Source organism: Heloderma suspectum, chromosome 3 (genome assembly GCF_057233095.1).
Source record: "Heloderma suspectum isolate Gila_16-S chromosome 3, 16-S_ref, whole genome shotgun sequence".
NCBI lineage: Eukaryota > Metazoa > Chordata > Lepidosauria > Squamata > Helodermatidae > Heloderma > Heloderma suspectum.
The window spans coordinates 107,784,293-107,806,594 of NC_139460.1; the positions used below are offsets into that span (position 1 = coordinate 107,784,293).

Consider the following 22,302-nt stretch of genomic DNA (forward strand, 5'->3'; position numbering starts at 1 on the left):
CAGATCCAGGAGCCAGAAAAGAGCAATCTGTATAAGGATTGCTGGGGTGTGTGTGTAAATATGTGTGCCTGGCAGTATGCATGTGTATGCGTGTGTCCATGCGCATGCATGTGCCACCCCAGAGCCAGCATCACATGCGGCCCTCAGTACCAAAAAGGTTGTGCACCCCTTGTGGAGCTGCCTTTACTAAAGCATCTAGAATTTCAGTTAGTGGAAAATGCAGCAGATAAACTGCTGACAGGAGCCTGGGTCTCTCAACATAGAACACCAATATTGTACAATCTTCGTTGTTTCCCAATTTCTTTTACATTTCGTTACAACTAGTTGGAGCCGGGCTTTTCAATATCATGGCAGTACTATTATCTCTGTCTGAGTGTCTGCCTCTGAGATGCTCTCTCTCAGTGTAATTAGATTAATTGATTTCCTCCATTTGTCTCCTCACATTTGTACTACCCTTCCCTATCTATATCATTTGTGCCTAGCATAACTTTATTTTCATTTGACTTTTTGCAGCATATCTAAGTTTGATGAACGATGTTGTTTTCTGTATGTCCATGACAACTCTGATGACTTTCAAATCTACTTTTCTACAGAGAGCCAGTGTAGTAGGTGAGAGGTTTATTTTGTTTTGCTTTGTTTTTCCTAAGCACCAAAATAATCCATACAAAAACTGAGTATATGCCTTAAACTGTGTTGTATTCTCACATAAGAAACAAAATTTCATTTGTGGATTTATTTTCTATATTCCTTATGTTTCCTTATCATATTCAGGACATTAAGGTTTTCAGAATCTTGCCCCAAAGCAACAAAGGAGTGAAATGAATGAACATGAACTTTTATACAGTCTCCAAAGCAGATTTTGAGGATGGGGAGGGGGATCCAGGGGGGAAGGAGAATCACTTCCTCCCAGTTCAGCTGACAGAACCAGTTCTGCTGACCAATTCCGTCAGCAGAGCAATACTATGGGATCCAACCCATTACTTGTATCCTGCCCTTATATATAACAGCATCCGAGTATCACATACTATTCACTGGTCCCCTAATATTGTTGGGGTTGACAAAAATAGGACACCATCAACCTCAGGTGTGATTTTTAAAAAGTTGCTTACAAGGGACTCTGAGCCATACCCTCTTACATTTATTTATTTATTTATTTATTTATTTCATTTCTATACCGCCCAATAGCCGAAGCTCTCTGGGCAGTTCACAAAAACTATGTTACATTCATACTTCTTTTACATTCATTCAGTTTCAGTGAGTTTAATCAGTATCCCAAGTGCTGAAAAGGTATATGGTAAACCACCCACCTTCCTATTAATGAAAATTACATCAGAAGTGGTGTATATGCCATTCTAGACAAGAACATCTTGTTTGTTATTGAGGGAACCTATTCCAATCATCCTCAGTTTAATTTCTCTGTTTGTTTTTAGCTAGGCCTTTTTTTAAGTGCTGGCCCTAGTGTTAACGGTGTGTGTGTGTGTCATTCGGAGGAGGTGACTGACTATCGAATGCGGGGTGGGCGGAAAGCAGAGGGGATCTTCTCCATGCTCCAGCTGCCCTGCATTTGTGGCTAGACAGCTGATTTCGGCTGTCTAGCCAGGGTGCTTCAGAGTGGGGTGGAGGGGACGCCGGACGATGCATAGGAAGCGTTGTAATGGTACTTCCGCCGTCCCCTCCCCACCCCCAGGATCACCCCCTTTTTGGCCACTCCATGCTGCTCTTATGTGATGGAGCCTGGGGCGAATCGTGCTGCCAGTGAGGCGGCAGAGGAGGGGCAGGGAGTCAGGGGAGAGGCAGGGAGTCAGTGGAGCACTGGCTCCATGCTCGGTTCCCAGAAAACGAAAAATCCTATGGCTTTCTAGCCACTGTCTAGCGGCCATAGGATTGTGCCCTTGAAGTAATTAAAACAGTCAAGAGTGTTTCAAGAGCTTACTGTTGATTACTGCATACTTTGAAATACTAATATTTATAAGCATTTTAATCTTTATTACAAAAGGGATAACATATCATTGGGACAACGGTGGGTTTGGAAAGGAAATAGTGAAAGCAAGTCAGCAAATGTACTGCTGTTCATATGGGTTATAAAATTGGCCAGTTGAGCAGAAACAGAGATATTATCTTTGACTCTGGGATGTATATGGCTTTCAGATTCTGTGGTATGGTTAAAGAGATTTTAACCGATGCTGTAGGAAGTACTCTGGAACTTGAAGGGGAGATTGATGGTGACACGTTGGAAGTAAGTAATTTTTACTGGGAAACAAAAACTTTGGGTGGGGTGGGGAGGGCTTGCTTTCTGTATTCCTGGAATTATGCAACTAAGAACATAGTTTTTTACAAAGAAAAATGAGCCTTTGGCCATATATTTACATACATACATATTGCATGTGACCTCAACTGAAAACCTATAGAGCTAGTTACTAGGTGCCATATTCTGCCTCTGAAAATCTTTGTCAGCTATCAAGGAAGTGGTGGATATCTGAGAATCACCTCTTGTCAGCTTTTCTGCATAGCCCTTTAGAGCCTGAAGTAGTTGTGTAATGGGTGATGGTTCATGCAGTATTCTGTCCCATTGGGTTTTAGCATGCCCCTGGAAAAGTCTTTAAAAATATGTCAGTGTGACCCAGAAATATGCATTCCAGAGTTATGTATATTATGACAACATGGATCACTTTAGTTGAAAACTGGTGATATCCGTATTTATGGATATGTGAACCTATAGTTTATATAGAATTAAACTATTTTAATGTATTTTTTAAACAAAATATGTTCTTTTATTCACTTTGGCCCAGCCTGCTCATCCACCTGTTCTAGAAAATCACCTCCACAGTGGGGTCTTTTCTCAGAGCGATTGAGCCCATATTCTGAATAATAAAACTTTTTCCCTTGACGTAAGCATCAAATACAGGAGGGAAGCTCCTACCACTCAAAAACTTTTTGAGATACTTGCTACTTTTACAGGCTTCATAATGTTTTTATTACTGCCACTCAGAAATCTTGTTAATCTGAACAGTGTAAAAATATTTTATAAAATACTTAGGGCACAATCCTATCCGGATAGTCGCAAGCCTCCAAAATCAGAGGCTTCCGACTATCCTATGCAGGGTGGCTGGAGCACAGAGGTGACCCTCCCTCCATGCTCCACCTGCCCTGCATGCCCGTCTTGGGGAGGGAAGGGGCCTGGGGACCTGATAGGAAGCTGCGTAAAGTGGCTTCCACAGACTCCTCCCTTCCCCACCCCCAGGAATACCCCCTTTTCCTTGGCTCCATTCTCAGTTTCCGAGCGCAGAGATGTAGCCGGTATGAAGACAACCACACCAGCTACAAGGGGCAGGGAGCACGGTTTCTGGGAACCGAGGTTGGAGCCCTGGCTCTGACCTTGGTTCCTAGACGCCGAATAATCCTATGGTCCTCTAGGCAATGTCTAGTGGCCATAGTATAGCTCCCTCAGTAGTGTGTTGGAAAACAGTACTTGAAATGTATTGAATATCATGCTTTTAACATATTTGTGAGTTACACACCCAGAATATTTTCATCCTAACATTGGGGAAATTATAGAAATCCATTTGACTCAGAACTCACATCTGTGGTTTCCATGCTTGCTCTATAGAAAGCGGGGTTAGGAATGTAGGGTGTTTTTGGTTTTTTGCTTGGTTGTTAAACTATGGTTTCCATGGAGAAATGGATATAACAATAGATAATTGTGTACTGGATTAATACCATGGAAATATTCTATCTCTACAGTACATTAGAGGATGCAGCGGTTTCTTACAAAGAGATTGAATCACCGTTTTAATGACTGATTGGACAGAACATTTGAAAACACTGTAGGACACTAACATTGCTAGGTAGCCAGCTCTCTCAATAAATTGTCAAAACAAAATTCATAAGGACAATGAGAGTGGGACCATAGTTTGGTGGAAGAGTTGTATGCTTTCCTTTTATAATAGACCAAATACAGTCCGTGGTGATTCCAGTTACAAAAGGATCTAGGTTTGCATCAGGAAAGACACAGACTTACTTTTTACCCAAATGCTTCCCATAATATTTGACTAGAAAGAGCTGACACAATGGCAAAAATATTTGTAAATTTTATTTATCAAGGGAAAAAAACTAAAACCTTGCAAAATACCTGAGGAAAAGCAATTCAATCAAAGGGAAGGGGTAGAGTCAATTACTCTAATATTATGAAGCAAATCCATTAAGAACAGTGGTATTGTATTTGGAGGGAGCATTAGAGAAGCTGTGGGTAAGTATGGGAGCAATGGGGAAAGATTCACTATTAACTGAACAATTTTTGCTGATGGCAGTAGCAGGGTAATAGCTAAAAGTTGGAATATTTCAGAACTTTTAACATTAAAGTCTTGGTACATGGAGCTGTGGCAAATAGCTGGATGAACCAACTCAAATGAGGTAAAGGCTAAAGAGATTAAATAAATATGTTATGTTATTATGAAGAACCATAAAAAAATATCTAAGCAACCAATGGATTCCACCTATATTTTTGTCTGTAACCGGGGGTGGGCAACTTATGGCCATCCAGATGTTTTGATCTGCAACTCCCATCAGCCCTTGCCAGCATAGCCAAGGGTGAAGGATCATGGGAGATGTAGGCCTAATCATCTGGAGGGTTGCAACTTGCCCACCCCTATGTGTAAAGTAAAGGTGTGAAAACATTAAATGTACTACCCTCTGTCAATAACTAGATTTAAAGGTGATGTATTTTTGTTTGTTTGTCTTGGTATTTGGGAAATTTAAGTTTTTAAAAAGGACTGGCAGACTTCTGCCAGATACCTTGGAGAGGTGGTAACCACCAGAATAGACACTGCTGGACTAGATGGACCAACAATCTAGTGTCGTATGAGACGGACCGTCATATTCTTAACTATGGCCCCATGGTCACCACTTTTACTAATACTTTGTAACTCTAATTATTTTTCATATAAAAGCCTAAAGGATAAAATAAATAGGAAAAAGTCATGCTTAGCAAAGATTAGAGGACACAATACTGTGTTTTGGGTTTCTCTGCCCAAGTGGGATTTAGTGGACATATCTGCATGTCTACACTCTGAATGCAGGTGTCAACAAAAGTCCTGTAATTTGAACAGCTGTTGTTGAATTCCAAATAGGGTATCTCATGTACTTGACATCAGTGTTCATGCCTTAGCCAAAGTCATGTAGAAGATCAATTTATTCTACTTCTTTGCTCAAAGTGAAGTTTGAGTAGAAGTAGAATACAAGGGCAACCTAGTATGAAAATACAATCCTTCTCTGTCTCTGTCTCTCTCTCTCTCTCTCTCTCTCTCTCTCTCTCCAATCAATTTGGATTTGATTCCTTAAAATATGAAGTGGGCCATAATTGCCATCAGAATACATAGGCTGTGAAATTGTCCATTACACTGACATATTTATCTTCAGGAATTTACCTGAAAGTAAGCCCCATTGAACACAGCAGGGCTTACTTCTGAGTAAATATGCATACGATTGTGCTGTTAGAAATGTGCTAAAAACGATATTGGGGTTAATATTTTGTAAATTTGATTGCTATCTCATCCAGCTACCTCTATCTGCTGAATACTGTTTTTTAGCTGTGAAATGTGAGTGTGTTAAAAAAAAAAAACATTAACAGGTTCTATTTGTGTCATTTTGGGTAATAATGCATATCACATAACAGCTCAGTATGAAGAACTGTGAAATGCTGAAGCATGAAAAATGAAACTGTTTGAAAGGTGAACTAATTTAGGGGGCAGGTCATGTTCGGGTATACAAAGATTTCCCTGGCATACTCTGTATGGAAATAGAAAACTTGGCAATCACTTTCAAAATGAACTGGAGGTGGGGAATTTCAAGGGCGTATTGACAGAAGATCTGCAGAGAACTGAGAGATACTTGTAGAAGATTGGTTTATGTACTACTGCAGAGATATGGAGAAACAGACAACTCACTTGGCAAAACAAGGACTATAGCTAAGAGAATTGGTATCTTCCCTCCTATGAAATGATACATCTATCTATCTAATTATTTTTGTATGCCTGTTTATTAGAATATTTACAAAATTATGATTATTATTATTATTATTTACATTTCTATACCACCCCATAGTCAAAAATGGCTGACATCCGCATTTCCTCTTCATACATGAATTGAGAGATCTGTTTTGATCAAATGTTGTAATAATGTAGAAATCCAATTTAATGTTTAGTTGTGTATGAAAAATGTTACTCAAGTGCCAATAAGTTGTAAAAAACACACACCCAATCTAACCTCCCAAAACTTAGTCACATAGAAAAATTAGAATAGGGCAGGGATGTTGAACTTCTTTCAGCTGAATTCAATCTCAGAGACGCTCTCAGGGACCGTATCCCAGTGGTGGGCGGGGCCAAAGGCAAAACAGAGCGGGGCCAAAGGCAAACTGGGTGCAGGACCAAGGCAACGAGGAGGGCCAAAACACCAAGTATACCAGCATATTTTAGCCTAAAGCACTTATTGCCAGTAACTAAGCCATTTCAGCCTTTTAGAATGGGGGAGGGGGGACTGCACAAAAGGGGGAAGCCAGCAAATGATTGGCAGTTAAGGGAAAGTGGGTGGGACCAGGGGGAGGGGGGTGGGCATCCAGGTAGGCCTGAGGTTCCGTGCCCCTGCAATAGGGGGACCTCCCCAAAGGGAATTAATTTGCATAGGTTGTGTCAGCAGATCTAAAAACACCAGGTGCCTGTTGAGAAGTGAGATGTGCAGCATTTGCATCTTGGAATGTGCTGTCGTCATGTACCAGATTTTTTAAGTCAAATAAGGAGTTTTTCTGTCTTGGCTCTTCCTGCATGTAACATTTTATGTTTGGTTGCCACAGCTTCTATTTTATCATAGTTAGTCCCATTCTGCGTTTTCCACTCACACAAAATATCCCCTTGAAAGGGACAGCTGATTATATAGTTTTAAAAGATTAATCTTTGTATGTCAGTGACTCTGTTGGTGACTCTGTTGATTAGAACCAGCTAGCTCTTATATCAGACAAAATAGTTTTTTGCAGGTTCATCACACACCATAATTGGTTTCACACATTACAAAAATGCTTACTCTTTAATTTCTAGTAGGTCTGTTGATCTTCAAGGCAATAAATTACTAATAGCATGTATTTAAAATCAGTTTGATGCATTCACAATGTTTGTTATTTGTATATGAATGATGAATTTCTCCCCTTTCTGCTTTCAGTACGAGTATGACTATGATGAGAATGGAGACAGAGTGGTGTTAGGCAAAGGAACCTATGGGGTAGTTTATGCTGGAAGAGATCTTAGCAATCAAGTCCGAATAGCTATTAAAGAAATACCAGAGAGAGACAGCAGGTGAGTCTTGATATTTTAGTTAATGTAATTTCATAAAGTTGTCACCCTTCATTCAGGCCAATTGCTGGAAAAAGCTTTAATGAGCCTGACATGTTTCAGAAACTGATTTCCATCCTCAGGGGCCAGTCATACATATATCTTTAAAACTCTTGCTGATGCTTCCTCTGTTTTGAACCGGAGGAGCCGTTTGAAACAAAGGAAGCATTAGCAAGACTTTTTAAGACATACAAGTGGCTTGCTAAAGTCTTACGAATGCTTCCTCTGTTTCGACTGGAAGACCAGTTCGAAACAGCGTCAGGCTCATTAAAGCTTTTTCTGGCACTTGAGAATGTTTTCTATGTTTTTGCTATTATTAGTGCCTTTCCCTCTCATTGTTTTTTCTCTCTCCTTCATTCAGTCCAACTAATGTGTCCCATGTCTTCATTCATGAGTATGGGGGCAAAGAAGTAACTGCAGGTATCCCAGTGCGCTGTTGCAACTATTCCTTGTCCTATTGCAACCTTCTGCCTCCCCTCTCTAGTAGGCATGGCGGAGAATTCCGCCACGGATCTCAGTGAGGACGAATGCCAGTGCATTCGGCCCCCCGAAATCCTTGGCAGAACGAAGCCCACCCACCCCACGAAACAGGCCCGGAACGGAGCACCTACCTGCTGCCGTCCGCGCTGCATTGCAAATGGCGGCCGCATCTGTGGCCGCCATTCGCTTCTTCCATATAGCTGTGATAGGCTACATAAATACTTACGTAGCCTATCATGGCTAATGCAGGGTCCCTGCGGAAGCTGTGATAGGCTACGTAAGTATTTACTTGGCCTATCACGGCAAAACTAAGGGAACGCAAATGGCGGCAGCTACGGCGGCCGCCATTTGCATTCCCTCTTTTTCCGCCGTGATAGGCTACGTAAATATTTACGTAGCCTATCACGGCAAAACAGAGGGGTGCAAATGGCGTAGTGGCTGCCATTTGCGCCCCTCTGTTTTGCCGTAATAGACTACGTAAATATTTACGTAGCCTATCACAGCGAATAAAAAGGGAACGCAAATGGCGGCCGCCGTAGCTGCCGCCATTTGCGTTTGCTGTGTTTTTTGGGTTGTTTTCGTGATAGGCTACATAAATATTTACGTAGCCTATCACGGGCCGGCGTAGGGACGCAAATGGCATCCCCTACACAGGACGCCATTTGCGTCCACACCAGCCTGGCAGCGGCTGGAGGCCCGGCTGTGGGTTGGCTCGGCCGGCGGCTCTGCAGCCTGGCCGCGGAGCAGAGCCAGCCGGGCAGGATTCCGGGTCGCCTTCCTCCCCATCGAGGATTCTGGGGGGAGGAACGGATCACCTCCCCGCACAAGCGGAGCTAGGTAAGCGGGGTTTCATACACCCCTACTCTCTAGTTGATGGTATATTTTCACTGCATAGATCCTTTGTTTGCTTAGGCACTGTGTACCATTGTAGGGGCTTTGCCTGGTCATCCTGTGACATCATTCCATGATTTTAGAAGTGCCAATTCACAAAGTGAAGCGTTATGCCGATGACTGAGATATTTTAAATCAGCAGGTTTTTTATGATTTTTCATTCTATATTTTCATGTAGATATTCTCAGCCACTGCATGAAGAAATTGCCCTCCACAAATATCTAAAGCACCGAAACATTGTCCAGTATCTTGGTTCTGTTTCTGAAGATGGATATATTAAAATCTTCATGGAACAGGTCCCAGGAGGTTTGTATCATACTAATTTCACCTTATGTTCTACCTTACTATAAATCAGAATAGAATCTAGCATTCAGGGTAGAACGATTAACCTCTCAAACATCTGTAGAATATTTTAGACAGTCTATAATTAAAATGATATGGACCCAATCCAAGAAGGAAAATCCATGTGCATCCACATTCTGGTCTAACTAGTCGCACACTGATACCAGTTTTAAATGTGACTGCAGTTGGATCAGGGTGCTAGAGTTAAAGGTTCAAATACAAGACTTTCATTTCTGACTGGCCTCATATTACATTTCTGGAGAGAATTGTCTGAACTTAGTATTAGATTTGGGATGCTGGAAATCCCCCTGCTCCATTGTTTCTATCATAATTATTTATAAAGTGCATAAAATAATTAGGTGTGCCAAAATTAAACACACACACACACACACCCTGCAGAAAACAGAGTGAAAGGGAACTAACTGGGGGCGTGTTTCCATGGTAATGGCTTCACTTTGTTTGCAACTTTGTTGCGATGTTTCCCCAATCGCATCTTCTCCTTTTGCAGTTTCCACAGTGTTAAAGTCCTGGCTTATCTTTGCTGTAGCCTGGGGCTCTGTGCTCTTTCCACTGAGCTCTAATTGAATTATTTTCTTGATGGCTGGGTGGAGTCTGAGTGGAGTCTGGGTTAGATCCGATTACCTCATCAGTGTTCCCACTTCCTCAGCTGTGTTTCCAGGACAACAGAAGGAGAAGTAATGGAGGAGTATGGGATTTTTAAAAAGGAATCAGCTTTGCTGTGAAGAAAGGCTTTCCCCTTCTCCCCCTTTCTCCTTTCCCCTGAAAGTCCAGATGCACCTGCATTTCAGGAGCAAGCCTCATTGAGCACAACGGGAGTTACTTCGGAGTAGATACACATATGCTTATTCTGGGAAAGCAGGGAGGGGGGAGAACACAAAGAGGGAAACTAGCCCGCATTTTAACCCAGAGGGCCTCATTGACCACAAGAGGAGTTACTTCTGAGGAAACACTAATGGGTTTGTTGTGGGAAAGAGAGTAGTAAAGACAAAGACAAAAGCAAGCCCCCATTGTAAGCCCCCGGATAGTTATAACGAAGCTGTGAAACTTCGAAGTACTTTCGTCCTAAGGCAGTTCATCGGAACCTCGCTTGGTTGCTTAAACACGTTTAAGGAATTGGGGTTTAATGTGTGCCATTTCAGTTCAGGGGGAATCTCAGCCTCATGCACCACAATGCAAGTTAATTCTGAGGAAATACTAATGGGTTTGTTATGGGAAAGAGACCGAAACCAGCCCCCACTGTAACGCGCAGGATATCTATACGGAGGCTATGAAGGAGTTATGTCCTAAGACAATGGACCCAAAGCCTCAAGATTAATTGCATTTAAGGAATTGGGCTTTGATATGTGCCATGTCAACTGAGGGGCTTCTCTGTTATTTCTGTGGTCATTGAGAGGGCAAGCCTCATTCAGCACAATGGGAGAAAACACTCCTTGACTGGGGTCACAGGCTGTGTTCTGGTGCTTATTTTCAATGATGTTTTAAAAGTTGGTCCCTCGGCATCCTGCTCCAAAATGGCAATGAAACATCCGGAAAACAGGGAGGGAAAGGGTTGGGTCACTGAGGTCAGAGCAACACACCCACAAAGGCTGGGCTACACACCCCATGGGCAGGACTATGATACCGGACCCAGTGCGATTGTAGAAATGGGTCATTAATGGAGCCATGGTCAGCTGGAAAAATCAGACCATAAGCAGTTTCAGAAGAAGGGTTTTTTCAGTGATAAAATGCAGGGCTGGTGCTGAATGGCCATGATGTCATGGAAACACAGAGACCTCACCATGCAGCCAGGTTGGAGTAAATCGCTGGTGGAAACACAGCCTGGGAAAAGCTGAGGTGAACAGATGTGTCTTAAGGAGGCACTTGAATATAAGTGTCTCCTTAAAGTCAGCACCTTAAGTCAGATAGAAGGGCATTCTAGTCGTAGGGAGCTGGAAGGGGAAAGGGATGCAGGTGGGAGAGAGAGAGGTTGTAATCTTAGATTTAACCAGCATATAAATTAAAGAAGGTAGGGGCTTAAATCCAGTGTCATATGAGCAGATGCCCCGTTGCTCTCCCAGATCTGCTCCAGAGATTACAACCCAAGATCAGATAAGATGGCTATGGATGAACAACATTCTAATACATCCAGTTAATTTTTCCCTGCAGTGAGGGGAGCTATGCACAAGCCTAAGATGAATAATAGGTTGATAATTCTTCCTGAAAAACATTGCCTGATCAGGCCTTGAGTCTTAACTCTCGTTGAGCCTGTATTACAAAGTACATTTGAAGAATTTTATTAATTGTGTTCATTGCATTTTTTATCTGAGCTCGCTCTGGTCTAAAGCCCAGTTTCTCCTGTACGCATATTCCTGATGTTAGAGTTGATGAGGTTTTTCAAACGTTCAGTCTGTTTTTTGAAACATCAAGGAACGAAAAAGGATGAAAGAGTGTTTAAAATAATGTGTTATAGTAACTTAGACTCAGAGAAAGGGCCTTAGCTCAGTGGTAGCACACATGCTTTGCATCGAAAAGGTCTCAGGTTGGTTCCGTGGTATCTCCAGGTAGGCCTGGGAAAGACCCCTGTCTGAAAACTTGGAGAGCTTCTGTCAGTTGTTGTAGCTGCTGCTGCATTAGATAGACCAATGATCTGCCTCGGAAAAAGGCAATGTATTCTCTGAAGCAAAACCTCTCTTAATAGAACACATTAGAAATTATCTCTTATTAGATTGATAGAGCTAACCCTTCTACACTCATAAAGCTGTCTGGTTTGAGATGAGTCCATCTGTAATATTTATTGCTTAGAATTAACGCTTCAGGGATGTACGCAGCATAATACAGTACAAGCTCTTGTGTCTGTTTTGCTCAGAATTAGCAAGTATGTGACACAATACTATGCATATTTACTTAGAAGTAAGTGCTCAGTATAGTAAGTGTACATGCGTAATCCCAGACGTGTGTGTGTGTGTGTCTGTGGGATTGCAGACATAAAGTATATAGATATATGGTAGTAGGATGCAATTATAGCAGGCCTGGATGTCCGGACAGAATAATTTTGTATCCTTTCTCTTCTGCTTTAAACCCAGGAAGTCTTTCTGCACTCCTAAGATCAAAGTGGGGACCAATGAAAGAACCCACAATTAAGTTTTACACCAAGCAGATCCTAGAAGGCCTGAAGTACCTCCATGAGAACCAAATTGTACATAGAGACATAAAAGTGAGCATGCATACATTTCATTACAGTTTTTTATTATATATTACACAAATGCAAGGTTTATTTTATCATTCCACTAATGCAAGTTGCTCTTTCAGGGAGGCTTAAGAAAATCTATTTTAAGAATTGCTAACAAATATGAAGATGCAGCATTCAGAGGAATCTTGGCAGAGTTTCTGGCGACTTGTATAACTGCCTGTTGTTGTTTTTTTCTTTTTCTTTAGGGAGACAATGTTTTAGTGAATACATACAGTGGAGTAGTAAAGATTTCTGATTTCGGGACTTCCAAACGCCTTGCTGGAGTCAATCCATGTACAGAGACATTTACAGGTAAGAAGAGAAGCAGAACTTTTTTTTTAAATGCTGCTCTAGTTAGAGTTTGTAGTGTTGTGTTTGATGGGAGGCTTCTGTCTGCAGGGATGACTAGATTATGCCAGAACTGCACATTCTCCATCAGTGGAACATGGTGTCCTGGAATAGATTATTCCTTGCACAGGCAGGATTTATTCGGAATCTCTGCCCTGACTGTTGGAGTAGTGGTTGCTTCTAGTCCAATATAAAATAGGTTGAACTTTCAAATTCCTGCAAAAGGATATACTTTTTGAGAGAACAGGCTAGCATAAGAAACAAGGTACTGAAGTTGCAATGTTCAGCTTGATGGAACGCCTTTTTCACCTTACCCAGTTGTCAGGCTGGCTTTTTAATAGGGCAAAGAGGGGCAGGCCCTGCTGGCCACCATCCTGTGAAATCTTCAAGGACTTCATGTGGCTTCTGAGGCCTCTTCCCAGACTGAAGAGGAAAGGGGCCATGCCTCAACTAAACAGGAAGTGACCTGTTGACAATGCAAAGCACTGTCAGGCATGGCACCCCCATGTCAATAATACTCAATGTATATATAAATGAATAAGGAATTGGAGATATGAACCCCACAAAAAGCTTTTGGCCACCTAAATCATATACTGAAGCCTCCAGTAGTGTGTCCTCTATGATATGGCCTAGAACTGCATCCAGCCCAGTACTTAGTGCACAAGACACTGTCAAGCATGGTGTTCCCATGCCATTAATAGTAGCAAAAATATTTATAAATAAGATGTGGATGACACATGGCCCATTGGCAGCAGAAGGACAGCCAAGAGGGCCTGCTCTGGAAAAGAATCTCACAATTTAGGTGCGGCCACAGAGAATTTCATGCAACATGTTCTGACAGATCTTACATCAGCCTTGGCTATTGTCAGGACACAAAGAAAAATATCCCCTTCAGGTTTCAGGGACCAGGTAAAATAGTACAGGCACAGTGCCTGCAACTCCTTCTCATGATCAAAACATGAGTCTTGATAGTCCCTTCCTCTTAGCTTCTTTATCAAGTCAAGTACACTTGGAATCCCAGACAGGATCTCCCCTGTCTGATCCTCGTTTGTTGTTTTTGCCAATAGAATCTTTAAGAAGGATACTAACAGTGCAATCCTATGAATAACAACTCAGAAGTAAGTACTACTGAGTTCAGTGGGGCTTACTCTCAAGTAGGTGGATACAGGATTGCAGCCTAAAGTAAAAGAAGTGAACAGGCTATTACAGATAACAGAAGTTACAAGCTTATGATTAATTTGGGACCTAGTGAGTGGTCTCAGAACATGAAATGCTGTAATTTTACTGAAGTTAAGCAGGTGTGGACCTTGTCAGCAACCTGGTTGGGAGAGCTCCCTGGTAGAGCTGGATATACATATAATAAATATTTTTGAAAGCTTGCTGTTTTATGTCCAACAATTCATACAGCCTCGTTATTTGTTAGCTCGTTGTTGTTGTTCAGTCGTTCAGTCGTGTCCGACTCTTCGTGACCCCATGGACCATAGCACGCCAGGCCTTCCTGTCCTGCGCTCTCTCCTGGAGCGTGCTCAAGTTCATATTCATTGCATCCGTGATGCTATCTAGCCATCTCATCCTCTGCCGTCCCCTTCTCCTTTTGCCTTCAGTCTTTCCCAGCATCAGGGTCTTTTCCAGGGAGTTTTCTCTTCGCATTAGGTGGCCAAAATATTTGAGCTTCAGCTTCAGTATCTGTCCTTCCAATGAGCACTCAGGGTTGATTTCCTTTAGGATGGACTGATTTGACCTCCTTGCAGTCCAGGGCACTCGTAAGAGTCTTCTCCAGCACCACAGTTCGAAAGCATCAATTCTTCGGCGCTCAGCCTTCCTTATAGTCCAGCTCTCACAGCCATACATTACTACTGGGAAAACCATAGCTTTGATTAGACGGACCTTTGTCGGCAAGGTGATGTCTCTGCTTCTTACTATGCTGTCTAGGTTGGCCATAGCTTTCCTCCCAAGGAGCAAGCGTCTTTTAATTTCATGGCTACAGTCACCGTCTGCGGTGATCTTGGAACCCAAGAAAGTAAAATCTGTCACTGCTTCCATTTCTTCCCCTTCTATATGCCAGGAAGTGATGGGGCCAGATGCCATGATCTTCGTTTTTTTAATGTTGAGTTTCAAACCAGCTTTTGCACTCTCCTCTTTCACCCTCAACAAGAGGCTCTTGAGATCCTCTTCGCTTTCTGCCATTAGGGTGGTATCGTTTGCATATCGGAGGTTGTTGATAATTCTCCCGGCAATCTTAATTCCGACCTCTGATTCATCCAACCCGGCATTTCTCATGATGTACTCTGCATATAAGTTAAATAAGCAGGGTGACAATATGCAGCCTTGTCGTACTCCTTTCCCAATTTTGAACCAATCGGTTGTTCCATGTCTGGTTCTTACTGTTGCTTCTTGACCCTCGTACAGGTTTCTCAGGAGACGGGTAAGGTGGTCTGGTACTCCCATCACTTTAAGAATTTGCCACAGTTTGTTGTGATCCACACAATCAAAGGCTTTAGCGTAGTCAATGAAGCAGAAATAGACGTTTTTCTGGAATTCTCTTGCTTTCTCCATGATGCAGCAAATGTTGGCGATTTGATCTCTAGTTCCTCTGCCTCTTCTAAACCCAGCTTGTACTTCCGGTAGTTCTCGGTTCGCATATTGCTGAAGCCTAGCTTGTAGGATTTTGAGCATCACCTTGCTGGCATGTGAAATGAGCGCAATTGTGTGGTAGTTTGAACACTCTTTGGCGTTGCCCTTCTTTGGAATTGGAATGTAAACTGACCTTTTCCAGTCTTGTGGCCACTGTTGAGTGTTCCAGATTTGTTGGCATATTGAATACAGCACTTTAACAGCATCATCTTTTAGGATTTTAAATAGCTCGGCTGGAATACTGTCATCTCCGCTAGCTTTGTTGTTACTAATGCTTCCTAAGGCCCACTTGACTTCACTCTCTAGGATGTCCGGCTCAAGTTCAGTGACCGCACTATCATGGCTATCAGGGACATTCAGATCTTTCCTGTATAGTTCTTCTGTGTATTCTTGCCACCTCTTCTTAATCTCATCTGCTTCTGTTAGGTCCCTGCCTTCTTTGTCCTTGATCATGCCCGTCTTTGCACAAAACGTTCCCTTGAGATCTCCGATTTTCTTGAAGAGATCTCTAGTCTTTCCCATTCTGTTGTTTTCCTCGATTTCTTTGCATTGTTCATTTAAGAAGGCCTTCTTGTCTCTCCTTGCTATTCTCTGGAACTCTGCATTCAGTTGGGTATATCTTCCCCTTTCTCCCTTGCTTTTCGCTTCCCTTCTTTCGTGAGCTACTTGTAAAGCCTCATCAGACAGCCACTTTGCTTTCTTGCATTTCTTTTTCTTTGGGATGGATTTCGTTGCTGCCTCCTGAACAATGTTACGGACCTCCGTCCATAGTTCCTCAGGCACTCTGTCTATCAGGTCTAATCCCTGAAATCTATTCCTCACCTCCACTGTATATTCATCAGGGATATGATTTAGGTCATACCTGAACGGTTTAGTGGTTTTCCCGACGTTCTTCAATTTAAGCCGAAATTTTGCAAGAAGCAGCTCATGATCTGAGCCACAGTCAGCTCCAGGTCTTGTTTTTACTGACTGTATGGAGCTTCTCCATCTTTGGCTGCAAAGGACATAATCAATCTGATTTCGATATTGACCATCTGGTGATGTCCATGTGTAGAGTCGCCTCTTGTGCTGTTGGAAAAGAGTGTTTGCTATGATCAGCATGTTCTCTTGGCAAAACTCTATTAGCTTTTGTCCTGCTTCATTTTGTACACCAAGGCCATGCCTGCCTGTTATCCCGGTGATTTCTTGACTTCCTACTTTAGCATTCCAATCCCCTATGATGAAGAGGACATCTTTTTTTGGTGTTAGTTCTAGCAGGTGTTGTAGGTCTTCATAGAACCGATCAACCTCAGCTTCTTCGGCCTCAGTGGTTGGGGCATAGACTTGAATTACTGTGATGTTGAATGGTTTGCCTTGGATTCGAACTGAGATCATTCTATCATTTTTGAGATTGTACCCCAGTACTGCTTTTCCCACCCTTTTGTTGACTATGAGTGCTACTCCATTTCTTCTAAGGGATTCTTGCCCACAATAGTAGATATGATAGTCACCTGAATTAAATTCGCCCATGCCTGTCCATTTTAGTTCGCTGATTCCCAAGATGTCGATGTTCAATCTTGCCATCTCATGTTTGACCACCTCCAGCTTACCTTGATTCATTGATCTGACATTCCAGGTTCCTAAACAATATTGTTCTTTACAGCATCGGATTTTCTTTTCACCACCAGACACATCCACAGCTGAGTGTCCTTTCAGCTTTGGCCCAGCCGCTTCACTCTTTCTGGCGCTACTTGGAAATACCCTTTGCTCTTCCCCAGTAGCATATTGGACACCTTCCGACCTGAGGGTCTCATCTTCCGGCGTCATCTCGTTTAGCCTTGTGATACATTCCATGGGGTTTTCTTGGCAAGAATACTGGAGTGGGTTGCCATTTCCTTCTCCAGTGGACCACATTTTGTCAGAACTCTCTGCCATGACCTGTCCGTCTTGGGTGGCCCTTCACGGCATAGCTTATGGCTTCATTGAGTTACGCAAGCCCCTTCGCCACAACAAGGCAGTGATCCATGAAGGGGATTTGTTAGCTCACAACACTACTAAATCTAGTACGGCTTTTTCTCTCAGTAAACCTCCCAATAAATTATTGTTGTACCCAGTTTACTATCTGAGCAATCAAACTTTTGTATGTGCAAAAACATGGAAAATGCAGTCAAGGGCAATCTTTTCAATCTAGTTAAATGGGTTCAATGTATTTTCTTCCATTTGAAATCTATTGCATAAGCAAAGGCAGCCGCCTAGAAAAATTGTGATGAAATGCAGTCTAGCAGCTGAGAGGTGCTGGATGTGGCACTTACCCATCTGTTAGGTCCATTTATGTTGTAAATGTCATTTTGCAAAACACCTAATGCAGAGTGTGATCTGTTCAATGATGAATAACGTAACTTGTACCTGTTGTTTTTCATGACTTCAGGTACTTTGCAGTATATGGCTCCAGAGATCATTGATAAGGGACCTCGAGGATATGGGGCACCAGCTGATATTTGGTCACTGGGTTGCACTATCATTGAGATGGCAACAGGAAAGCCTCCATTTCATGAACTGGGGGAACCACAAGCAGCTATGTTCAAAGTAAGCGTTGTTAGCCAAAGAGTATGTACTCTAACAAAAAGTCATTGTGATTGATTCCAGTAGTGTCTGAACAGGGTTGTACTTGCTTAGAGGACTCAGCCTTAGGCCGGGTTCACACATAACGCTAACCCATGGTTTATTTAACCTATGGTTTGTTGCTCTGACCAGGGTTTGTCTGGCTGACAGTCAACTAACTAACTGCGGGGGGCAGGGGGGCAGTCCCTGAGTTGTTTGCTTCCCTCCTCCTTTGCCTGTTTCCTCCCTGTGACACAAATGCCTTTGGAATGTAGAGCAGCTGGATTTTTATTTTATTTTTTTACTGCTCTTGCCCACTGCCTCTGACCTGGCAAAACAAGCCATGAACAACCCATAATGACAACTCATGGTTTAGACAACTGAAAGTGCACAACCCAAGAGAACCCAAACTATGGGTTCTCCTTCTGGGTTCTTGTTGGTTAATAAACCATGGTTTGTTAGCACGACAGTGTTTGTACATCCAGAATTCAACAACCCACACAACTGGTTAGCATTATGAGAACCAGGCCTTTCTGAAATGCCCTCAAGGGTCTCTGTGGGGAAGTCATTCCACAGCCATGGGCCAACTGATGTAAAGGCCCTGCCACATCATGGCTTGCCACAGTTCTCAGAATTGGTGTGTGAAACATGGCCTGATTAGGTGACTGAGCTTGAGTGTGGGGCAGTACAAGAAGAGGTAGCCTCTAAGAAATGTGGGTTGTAGGCTGTGAACTGCTTTAAAGGTAAGGATCAGCAGCTTGAATTGAACCTGGAAGCATTCTAGCAGTCTGTGCAGTTGGAACAAAATTGGCTGGATGTATTCACATGCATACTAGGAGATGTGCAGCAGTTTTGCAGTAGCTGAAGCTTCGAAGTTGTCTTCATGGTCAGCCCAATACAGAATGAATTATAGTAGTTAAGACTGGTGGTTACAAAACCATGAATCAGGGTTACAAAAGTTCCTTGTCTAAAGACAACAAATGGAGCCTGATAAGAAAGCACTCTTAGCTGTAGGAGCAACCTGATTATCAAAAGATCTGGGGAGAACCCACAAGCATTGCCCCTGACTTTTCTGCATTCAGCTTTTCAATCTATTAGCCATCATTTACCTGACAGGTGCCTCTAGGCATTGATTCAGGACAGAGACTTCAGCTCCTGGGTGTTTAGTAACTGAAATGTAGAGCTGGGTATCATCAGCATATTGATAATGCCTTACTCCAAAACTCCATCTGCTTCCTATAGATGTTTAAACACAATTGGTGACAAGAACAACTGTAACTAAGCTGTTGGATATTATTGGGAAAGTATCCTAATTGTCTCCTCTCTCAACAATCAGAGTGTGGCATTTTCTATTTCCATAGGGGTTGGAATGTGAAGCTTGGTGTGGCTGCACATATTTCTTACCCTACAGAAAGTACAACCCCTGCCTAGTGAAGGTGGTGGTCTGAATGCATATGAAGGCTCTTATTTGGAAATAATGCATTAATAGCTGGTGCTGTGATTCAGATATTTGCTTCTCTTGTTCAGTATTCAATCAGCCAGCATAAAGAGCAAACTTCTGTTGAATGTCCAGAGCTAAATTGCGATTGTAACTGTATAATAGGGCTACCTTGCATCAATGCTAGTCTAAATGTTCTCCTATTTTAGCAGATGCTTGGCTGGTACTTTATCCATTAAGTTGGTGTTGTGGGTCTTTGGCCAGCTTCAGTTCTGTGCCCATCCTGGTGCTTTTTCCAAAACGCATTTTGTGTAGCTGTTTTTGCAGACGGAATAGGATGCATGAAAGAATTTAAGTTAACTTTGTAAAATTGGCATGAGAGACTGTGAAACGGTAACCAAGGCCAATGCAGCCAGATCAGGGAAGGTCAAGGGTTTAATAAGTCCCTGTGAAATGCTTAGTTATAATTAAAAAATATATAATCAGCTTATGTAAGTGCACTTTACATACCAGTCACAGTAAAATACAGGACTGCAAAACAGAAAAGGAAAAGTTAAAGTCAAAGCACAATGTAGGTCTAAAGAAGACTTAGAAACTCACCACAATATTTCATTATTATTATTATTTATTTAATTTATATACCACCCTTCCTCCCAAGGGAGCCTGGGACTAAAATCTTAGCTGCCTAGTTCCAGCTATGCTGACTCATCCTTTACTACTGCAGTAAGACAAAGGTAATTTATTGTCACAAATATAACTTCTTAAAATGTATAATGTACAGTTACTTGGAAATGAAATCAAAAGCTTCAGATCACCTCCTTGCAGTCACACCAGAAGAGCAGAGGGGAACTGACAAACCTCATGTTCATTCACATAACAATAAGCCATAGTTTACTGTTACATCCAAATGTAGCCAATAGCTAACTTCAGTTAGTTTAAAATGGAAGTGAAAGCTTCAAATCTCTTGCTTGCGGCTAAGCCAGAAGAGGGGAGGGCAACCACTTGAGCCCTGAGGTTCATGTGTATAATAAAAACTAAATGGTGGTTTTGTGTTATGTGCAAACCAGGCTACCGTCTTAGCTTTCCATCTGTACTATGCAATATAGTAAATAGCTAGAAAAGTGTTGTACCAATAATAATAATAATAATTTTATTAATAATAATAATAATGTTTTGGTACTTGATTGTGATACCATGCAAAACATATATGTGGGCCTTTTCTACTTCTAAGAGGAAGTAAATCAGCATGATGCTGTGTAGCTTTAGCTGTGCCATGATATATTATTATATTGCACATAATAAAACAAGTCAACTTCAGATTAATTTCCCTTTCTCAAATAATGTAGATCATCCTTATTACTTGCAGGTTGGAATGTTCAAAATTCACCCTGAAATCCCCGAATCACTATCTGCTGAAGCAAGAGCCTTTATTTTGCTTTGCTTTGAACCTGACCCAAATAAACGTGTTACAGCATCTGATTTACTTAAAGACCTATTCTTGAAACAGGTGAATAAAGGCAAGAAAAACAGAATTTCATTCAAGCCTTCAGGTAAGGCATTATCAGCCAAAATAGCTACAGCATAACTAAGGGTTATGTAAAGAGTTTTTAATAATGATCCTTCTGTGTAATGTCGGATATGCCAGGAAATCAATATGCTACAGGGTTGGTGTCAAGGGTAGGTATGGTTGAGCACCTGCCAAGTGCTCACACCCAAGCAAGAGCCCACTGACAAAGAGCCCCCTGGACTTGCTCCTCCTCTTCACCATGGCAACCTGCTTGTTCATTTCAACCTGGATTGAAAATGACTTGTTCTGTAGATTCCTCTGCCTACTTGCTCACTGGCTCTCTGCCTGTCAAGCAAGCAAGTGGGAGCAATGATGAGAAAGAGGATGAGGAGCAGTAGTGCTGGTGATAATGGTGGTGAGAAGGTAGACTTGCTGAGGGAGGGGGCCCATCGAGGGTGCCTTGCTCAAGGGCCCTCAAAAATCTGGAGCCAGCATTGATAAGTTGTGAGAAGTATTGTTATGGTGTACATTCATCCTAGTGTTCATGTAACAAATTCAAGAGATAAATTGTGCATAATAAGAAGTCCTGTTATTTCTTTAAAAAAGAAAGAAGAAAGTCAGTGCCAAGCTTTCCCAAAGTGACTAACATTTGTTTTTTACTGGAGAAACCTTAAAGAAGTCTGTTTTCAGTAGGCATGTATCCAGCATCTTAAGCTCAGTAAAGTATCTCAGTTGTTGTTCAGTCGTTAAGTCGCATCCGACTCTTCATGACCCCATGGACCATAGCACGCCAGGCCTTCCCGTCCTCCGCTCTCTCCCGAAGTGTGCTCAAGTTCATATTCATTGAATCAGTGATGCTGTCTAGCCATCTCATCCTCTGCCGTCCCCTTCTCCTTTTGCCTTCAATCTTTCCCAGCATCAGGGTCTTTTCCAGGGAGTTTTCTCTTTGCATTAGGTGGCCAAAATATTTGAGCTTCAGCTTCAGTATCTGTCCTTCCAATGAGCACTTAGGGTTGATTTCCTTTAGGATTGACTGATTTGACCTCCTTGCAGTCCAGGGGACTCGCAAGAGTCTTCTCCAGCACCGCTGTTCGAAAGCATTGATCCTTCAGCGCTCAGCCTTCCTTATAGTCCAGCTCTCACAGCCATACATTACTACTGGGAAAACCATAGCTTTGATTATACGAACCTTTGTCGGCAAGGTGATGTCCCTGCTTCTTACTGTGCTGTCTAGATATGCCATAGCTTTCCTCCCAAGGAGCAAGCGTCTTTTAATTTCATGGCTACAGTCACCGTCTGCGGTGATCTTGGAGCCCAAGAAAATAAAATCTGTCATTGCTTCCATTTCTTCCCCTTCTATATGCCAGGAAGTGATGGGGCCAGAGGCCATGATCTTCGTTTTTTTAATGTTGAGTTTCAAACCAGCTTTTGCACTCTCCTCTTTCACCCTCAACAAGAGGCTCTTGAGATCCTCTTC

General features: G+C 42.3%; 1 protein-coding gene across 2 annotated transcripts in view; it reads left to right on the plus strand.

The window, feature by feature from the left end:
• The window catches only part of MAP3K15 (mitogen-activated protein kinase kinase kinase 15), a 116,122-nt gene that overhangs the window by 80,339 nt on the left and 13,481 nt on the right, over positions 1-22,302 (plus strand). For both annotated transcript variants that reach the window (XM_084844049.1, XM_084844050.1), the window contains 8 exons: positions 514-609; positions 2,149-2,236; positions 7,207-7,340; positions 8,926-9,053; positions 12,173-12,303; positions 12,525-12,630; positions 17,708-17,865; positions 20,685-20,868. In XM_084844049.1, coding sequence (XP_084700175.1) covers positions 514-609; positions 2,149-2,236; positions 7,207-7,340; positions 8,926-9,053; positions 12,173-12,303; positions 12,525-12,630; positions 17,708-17,865; positions 20,685-20,868 — 1,025 coding nt within the window. The remainder of the gene's footprint in view (positions 1-513; positions 610-2,148; positions 2,237-7,206; positions 7,341-8,925; positions 9,054-12,172; positions 12,304-12,524; positions 12,631-17,707; positions 17,866-20,684; positions 20,869-22,302) is intronic.